This window comes from Antrostomus carolinensis, unplaced genomic scaffold, assembly GCF_000700745.2.
Source record: "Antrostomus carolinensis isolate BGI_N321 unplaced genomic scaffold, ASM70074v2 scaffold36025, whole genome shotgun sequence".
Taxonomy (NCBI): domain Eukaryota; kingdom Metazoa; phylum Chordata; class Aves; order Caprimulgiformes; family Caprimulgidae; genus Antrostomus; species Antrostomus carolinensis.
The window spans coordinates 11,599-19,699 of NW_010317684.1; the positions used below are offsets into that span (position 1 = coordinate 11,599).

Here is an 8,101-nt window from a genome sequence, read left to right on the forward strand (position 1 = left end):
ACAGGATCCCTAAGTGAAGTGAATTAAAGGTAAGACTTTCTTAATATAGTTCTGCCTCATAATTACCTAGAGTTGTCACCCTTAATTTTAGAGATCATCAGAAAATCACATGCTACTGTGGCTCTGACACTACCTTTTAATACACTAGCCCTCTGAAATGGTCTCATTTATGTTAAAAACTCAAAGCTAAAGCATACTCAGAATCAAACAAAGCACGCTAAATATTTCTCTGTTCTGCTGAAGTTCAAGCAGTCATGCAACTCCTTACCGTTCCCTAACGGATTTTCCACAGATGAAACATGTCCATTTTCTCTTTCCTCCATGAGTACATTCTATATGGCGCTTCAGATTTCCTGTATCATTAAACTGGCGTCCACAAATATCGCAAGGAAAAGGCCCTACAAGGAGGCAGACACATAGTATTATTAATTGTCAGTTAAACCAAACAAGATGCACAGACTGGTTACTTGTGAAAACCTTGATCAATTTACAAAGCAAAGTTTTGTCTAACAAATGACTAATGTTTAGTACAGTCAGCACACTTTAATTAGACTAAGTTATTTCTAATACCTGGTATTTTGTCAAATTTCATTATTGTAAAGCAAAAATTTAGAATTAATAGTCAAAAGTAATTAAGCCCATTGAGACCAAAAAACCAAATTCCCCTCACTATCACCAATCTAGTTCCTACTTGGCAGAAATCAGTAATGAAAATGTCTTTGGAATACTTCAGGAGGAAAGAAAAAGATATTTGGAAAACTTCAGGAAGAATCTGACTCTATAGTTGAGAACCAATTTCATGCAAAAAAGTTTTAAACCAAAACTAATTTTAATTCTTCTTCCCCTTCAGAATTTGTAATTTATTTATGTACAACACAAAGCCTCAAAAAGACAGTTGAACAGAAAAGTAAAAACAAAAAAACCCCACCAACTGCTCCACAAAACTGGGAAAGAGAGAACTGGAAAAGGAGGTGGGGGTGGAAACCAGACTGATCAGGACATACAGTGGTGGAGGAAGGTTTTACTTTAAATCTATTGTTTACATGTCAGAAGGAGGTTTCTATACCGAGATGGAATTTTTCTTGATGTTTCAGTCTTGCAAATCGGGATTTAAAGTGCTCTTCACAGTAGGTACACTTAAAAGGTTTATCCTGAGAGTGAAGGATCATATGCTCTTCTAAATGAGGTCTTCGAGTGAAAGATTTCTTACAAATCTAAAATGATAATACACTTTGTCAAAGATACATCACTTACAACCAGATTTTTTCCCTATTCATAAACTCTTTAACAGTTTAGTTCATGTGCTTTCTGCAGCAATGTAAGATTAAATATGTATTATTCACAAGCACACCCTATCCCAACTTGTAAAGCTTTGCAGTCAACATCAAAAAATCTGCTTTCTACATAAACTCAACTGGATTGCACTATATCAATTAGGATGCCAATCCATGGCAGTCTGAATCAAACTACTGGCAACTCCTGCATACAGTTAAATGTCCCACCCCCACCTCCTTCTACTGACTCCAGTCCTTACCAGACTCTTTTGCTAGGGTGTTTCAACACAGCATCTCAGCAGAAAATAACCCGACAGAAAGAAAGCAAATAGCTTTGGCTATTTGGAAGCTGAAACAGCTCAACTGGACTGTGGTAAAGCTGTGATAGTATAAGCTATTGCAGAACTAGAGTCATACCTGTTCCTTTATTTCCTCTGGGAAATTCTCTGACAGCATGTATTAAAGAGAAAATGCCAATACCAACAAAGAAATACAACTCAAAATATATTTTAGAGATACAAAACTTTTGCCATGTTAAAATTATGTGAGCTTTTTAGTACTGTTTTCAGATTAATCAAAACCTAGGTGTTCAAGAATTACTAGTAGTCATTAAAGTAAGCGTGCAGTTCAATTACAGAATTGAAGCCAGAGCTCCAAGTTATGTATTCAAACTAGGTATTGCAATTTAACATCAAGGTCCTATGCTTTAACCTAAATCAACACGCTGCTCAGCGATTTCATAGTGAAATTGTTGCCACTGTTTATAGTAGCTGAATTTAGTACTATCTAACTCCCATACATTAAATCGTGCAATCAGTTTCTTGGAACACACCTAAATAACACTCTTTTAGCCTCAAAAACTCCGAAGCAACAGCTTTACTTGTTTAAAAACTCATTAATGTTAAATATAAGAAAATCCCATATGTGTAAAAAGTATAATAGCTTTCTTGCTTTTCTCTACTATTAATACTAGACTGTTGCTGTGAATTTGTTCATATTCCTCAAGGATTAAAGTATGGTCCCCCAATCCTGGTGCTCACATGGACTACAGCATAAACCAACAACCTGAAGGAATCCTGCAGCTTACGTCTGTGGCACTTCAGCCCTCAGAACATACTAAACAATCTGAAAACAAAGTCACAGCTCCTAAGGGTTCTGCTTATTCTCCAACTGCTTTAAAAGCTAAAATTCTGCTCCTGCTTTCAATTCAAGTCCATTTTCAATGTGCATGAGCAGTACAAAAGCAGCGACTCACTTTTTAAAAAAACAAACCACAAAGTTTAGTTCACCAAATCATTCATGTAGTGAGGGTACTTCCCAAGAAACCAACATCAACAATGTTGCACGATTGAGTCCCACTAGTAAAATGTTTCTTATTTAGTAACAAATAGTATCTGTAATATGTTCACACATCATAACTTCACCTAGAAGATAACACCCTTTGGTCAACCACGTAGTATTTCCAACCATGGTACCATCACCAGCAGATGAACACTACAAATTCCTACAGGTGACATCTGCCAACCTCCTACTACACCTTTATAAGTGGAAGTTCATAAACAAAGCAAGATTAGTAATTATGTTGTGGCATCTAATATTACAAACATGTAGGGGCATATAGCAGTTCGCATAAACAAAACAACTGCCCTGAAAATAAAAAGTAAACTCACATCCTTAAAAACAAAAAACCCCAAACAAACCCACATTTGAAACCTCAAAACACTATTTGGCAGCAGACAGATAGAGAATTGAAGTTCCACAAATTCCTTTTTACAGTAGATGTACTTCCGCACATACACCTCTCCTGGGGAAAATCAAGGAAAGGATTCTACGATTTTACAGCTAGAGATAAATTTAGTACAAATTTACAACTCTGCTGATGTGCATATGCAGCTAAATAAGAAAGTGTTTCTTATTTAACATATATTTTCCTCGCTATTGAGAGAGCCTTCCAAAATAGGTACCTTACGGTCACTGTTTGATGTGCATAATTAATGGGAGAACAAATACTCTAGTTCTAAAATATTCATAACAACCAAGTCTATCAATCTGCAAATTGATGTATTTTCACAACAGTTAATAGCTGATCGCATGAAAAGATAATGCCTTACACTATTTTAGAACTCAATTTGGTATTATCTACTTGGTCACAAGCTGTACATACAGAATAAAGTTCGGTCTTTAAATCAGGACATAAAGAGGAAATTTATACCCTCACTTACAAAGCTTATAGAGATGTCACAGAAACACATACCATATTTTCGCTTAAGTATTCAAGTCACAAAACAACCTAGTAGCTATAGGAAGAAAACAAAAGCACTGAAGTGTTACTTACGTCACATTTCCAACCTTCACTCTTTGTCTTCTTAATGGAAAGAAATTCTTGTACATTCTCTGGATGAAACCTAGGAGAAAGACAGTAGCTGAAAGTAGTTATAACTTTCTAGGATGAAGATCACCCAAATACTAAATATCCATTTCTAAACTTCATGTGTCATGAAAGCTGATCACCAACCAGCAGAACAGAATACCGATGATGCAAAAATTCTAAAGGCACAAGTAACTGGCAAGCAGTGTTGACTATGGGCTCCTCTAGAATCTCATACGACAATTGGTAAGACAGTTTCAATTATAATGGTTTATGGCTATTTACAATGAAAGAAAAAAAAGTGGTATGTAAATAATACCTTATAATTGGATCTGTCACAAGCAAATTATTCACCTAAAAGAATCTGCATGGAAATGGTTTATCCATCTATTATCAACAGTATAGCATCAACATCTAAAACCAAAGAAGGTATTTTATTCTTCCTCCAAATTAAAAGCAACACAGGTAATTAAGACTGTTGTGTTCTGACTGACTGTGCCAGCTAACCTGAGCATTCTAAAACTTATAGTAAAAACCTATGGTAGAACTCCCACAGAACTGCCATTGCTATTTAGTCAGTCCCTATGCACTCCCTGTGGCAGGTCAGTTGATATCGCTAATCCCCGTGTCCTCTGAAAAGATACTTATCTGAAAAAAACCCAAAACAGTTATAGAAATAGGGCACAGTATGCTGTGTGCATACATACATTTATCTTTGGTTTTGAACTGAAATAAATGATTCTTCAGAAACACGAGACAAACTTGCTCATACTTGCCTCTTCACATGCTTTGCTAAAGTCTTTTTGCTTGCATGTAGCTTATTGCAGTAGGGACATTTGTGTTCCTTTTTATGAAACTCAGTATCACTGGAGTGCTTCTTTCTGTGCACTGTCAGGTTGGACTTTGTTGAATAGCGCTGATGACATATGTCACACTCAAAAGGCTTCTCACCCGTGTGTACACGTGTATGGCTCTCGTATTTCCCTATACAACAACAACAAAAAGTTAGCATCAACTGTCACAGGTATTATCTCCAATACACACATTTGGGGTTTGTTCTAGAGTATCTCTCTTAAATGTGGTCAAGATTTAAGTGCCTTCCACACACATCTAAAGATTTCCACTGGTTTACACCACTGAAAACTGCATGGCCATGACATACGTGTTTGATCCAAGGTTCCTTCACACACTTCCACCTTAACTATTTTTAAGATAAAGATTAAAAATAAAAGAGCTCTGCATTACTGTTCCATCTGTGCAAGGGTTACAAGTCCCTCTTGTTCAACCCTCCTGCATATTCTGTTCTTAAGTACTGAAAGTTATACTACTACTCTTTCATTACACTGATTGTGAAGTATCTCTTCAGAACAGGGAACAGCCTTGCAACAAACTAGTATTTTTAAGGTACTTTCAAATAACAAAACACTGAATGAATGATACAGACTCTTGCAAATGATCTGTATTTGGGACCCAAGATATTGCTATAAACAAAAATATTACTCTCCCATTTCTTTCACGTTGTTTGTATTCCCTCTTCTGTTTGCCAGTTTTTTCCCCCCCCGAGGATAAAAACCAGTCCTACACCAAGGACCTACCTACCTAAAGTCAATAGCAGGCTCTCTGCTTTAATAGATAATTCTTTTTCTCTATAGAATATCCATCATACTTCCCAGAGTTAGATAAAGAAAAAAAAAATACTAAATGCTCACATGCCACTTATTTGTGCACAGCAGTCTTTCAATATTAATAACAAAGCTCTCAAGTTAAAAAAAATTCCTATGTTGCTTTAATTTTAAGATATGGCATTGTAAGTACAGCCAAGTTCCATATTTTTAACGTTAAATAGCTTCTATGATACAATTTGTGGCCTTCGAAAATTAATTTCACTTCAACAAGCTGAGCACACTGTGTGAGTGGAATTAAGACACACATCAGCAGCACTCCATTTTCATAAACTCCTATAATTTCAAAGTGATGAAAGATACAATGCATCTATTGTAAGACCACCAAAAAACGCTTAACACTATGAGGAACTGTTTCTTTCCTAATGTCCATGATTGAAAGGAAGTGAATATCTCATGTGACCATAATTCAACATTTATTCCAGCTGAAGAACAGTAAAATTCTAGGGTACAGTAGTAATTTACTTCTAATGTGGGAAAGCAGGACAGAAAAGCTGGACTTTTTACTCTTCTGCTATCCCGAGTAACTATACACCTAGATTTGACTGTAAAAATAAACAATCCTAATAGACCATATTAAGCTGATGAGAGGTATTACCTGGTGTAAACTACAGACCAGAAAAATCAAGCTAGAAGTCAGAGTGACTAGGTCCTACACATCTACACAACATGCAGAATAGAAGAATTTCAGGCTGTTTGACAATGTGCTGTTTTACTTCAGCAATAATGACAGCTTTGTTACTTAAAATTAATTTGACAGAAAATACAAGTTTCAGACTTTGTGCAATTTATCATTTAATATCTTGCTGTATTTCCCTCCTTTTTCAGTGGTGCTTTTACATACCATACTAACAACCAGAATCCAGAGCAGTGACAGAGAAATAAATTTAGCATTTGCAGATTTTTCAAGTAATGTACTCGGTTCATTTATTGAAACTGTTTAGCACCACAGTCATAACAACTTAATACATTTTGAAAAATTAGCAGCATAGTGGATCAGCGAGATGATCCAGAAATTCTGATCTTCACTTTCTGAGACAGAGAAAAAGCTCAGTTTATTTCCCATATAAACAGCACCACCACACGGTGAAAAGGAAACAGATCGACCTATTGCTCTTACCTATTCGATCAAATTTTTTGTCACACTTGGGGCATTGCAATAGTTTTTTGCTACTGCTTTGAATGATGACTGGAGCTAAGCCTTCAGGAATATTTCCCACTGAATCAACTGCCTCGGAACCCTCTTCAGTATCATTCTGTTCTTTTTCACTTTGTTCTTCAGACTCTGAATCTTCACCTGACATTTCCTCTTCCTGTTCCTCTTCATCAGCATGGCATTCACTTTCACTGTCTCCAAATTCACTTCTATCAGAAGTTTCCTTGTCAGAACTGACTTTTTCCAAATTACTGTCAGAGGCATCACCACTTTCATTGTCACTGTTATCAAATTTAGCTGGACATTTACGGTTTCTCATGGAACGTCTAGTGGAAAAGTCGGCCTTCTCAACCATTTTTATTCCATGCTTTCTTTCCAGTGAAAGAGATCTGTGGGCTTTAGCCAAATGATTTTCTAAGGACTTCTTGTAGCAGAAGCTTCTACCACAAAAAGTACACTGATGACTATTTAATAGTTTACCTGTCAGTTCACTGAGTGTTTCTACTGGTGTAGGGGCATCAGTTACCACATCAGTCTTTACGTTAGAAACGCTTTCGTTATTTAGTAACTTCACTGCATCTATGATGTCTAAAAATTTTGCTGCTTCCAGCACTAATGGAATTTCATTTTTATATACAAAAAACTCAGAGGTATAGAGAAATTCAAGCAAATGCTGAAAGACAGAATGAGTTACGTGATCTAATGTGACGACGTCAGTGCTTGGATTTTTGCTCAAACAGGCATGAAAATAACTACTCCCAACAGCCACTACAACTTTGTGAGCACTAAATTCTTTTCCTTCTACAATTATGAGTAAATCACAAAATGATGGATGTTTCTGTCTATCGTCATTTAAGTATTTAAGTAGATTTTTGTTATACTGCAAAGAGCTTAGGAGCTTTCTTTGTTCTGATGATGGTGAAAGTTCTTGAGAAGATTCAAGCTGATCCGCAGGAGCTATTTCTGCAGACTTTGAGACAATTTCTTGTGCACAGTCTACTACAAGAATCTGTTCTGAAGTATCTTTCTCATGGCCAAGATGAACCTTTTCGTTTAGATTTGCAGCGAGCCGTCTCCTTTTCTTCATTGCAGAAGAGCAACTTTAAAATCAGGAGCTTCATAGGTGATTGGCAAAAAATTCTCGTGAAGACTTGGTTCTGCTCCAGACTTTGAGAAAACAGGTAACAGTAATTTCATAATCTGCAAAAGAATTATGATAAAAGTTACTCTTAGCACTTAACCGTAACTTCTTTTTTAATTAACGCTTAGTTCTTTCTTAGTTTTGATTACCTTAAGCTTTTATTAAATTACTAAAATCTCGATCACTTCCCATTCCAGACCATGGCATAACGCTGCTCCCAGCCAGGGCACCCACACCGCCTATTATTAGACCTAAAGAGGCGGCTGGGGCTGGTCTTGCTCGTCCCCCAGACGCATTTAGCCCGCGGAACACTCCGGGATGGGCGGACACTGTTGTTATTATTACTACGCCGAAGGGCATTCGCTTTCCCTTGAGTCCCAAGGCGGGCAGCCAACCCTCCCGCTTTTCCCGCCCGTCCCCTCGGGCCAGCTCGGGGACCCGCCCGGCGCCGGCCAGAGCGGCGGGGCTGCCCAGGCCGCC

The 8,101-nt window shown here is 37.1% G+C and overlaps 1 protein-coding gene across 1 annotated transcript in view; it reads right to left on the reverse strand.

Annotated features, from left to right (window-relative positions):
- ZBTB41 (zinc finger and BTB domain containing 41) overlaps positions 1–7,635 on the reverse strand; it is a 14,487-nt gene extending 6,852 nt beyond the window's left edge. The window contains exons 1-5 of the mRNA XM_010168669.2: positions 6,445–7,635; positions 4,419–4,626; positions 3,610–3,679; positions 1,067–1,214; positions 269–398 (exon numbers count right to left, since the gene is read on the reverse strand). Of these exons, the coding sequence (XP_010166971.1) occupies positions 269–398; positions 1,067–1,214; positions 3,610–3,679; positions 4,419–4,626; positions 6,445–7,567 (1,679 nt within the window). The 5' untranslated portion in view covers positions 7,568–7,635. The remainder of the gene's footprint in view (positions 1–268; positions 399–1,066; positions 1,215–3,609; positions 3,680–4,418; positions 4,627–6,444) is intronic.
- Between the last annotated feature and the right edge of the window lie 466 nt (positions 7,636–8,101).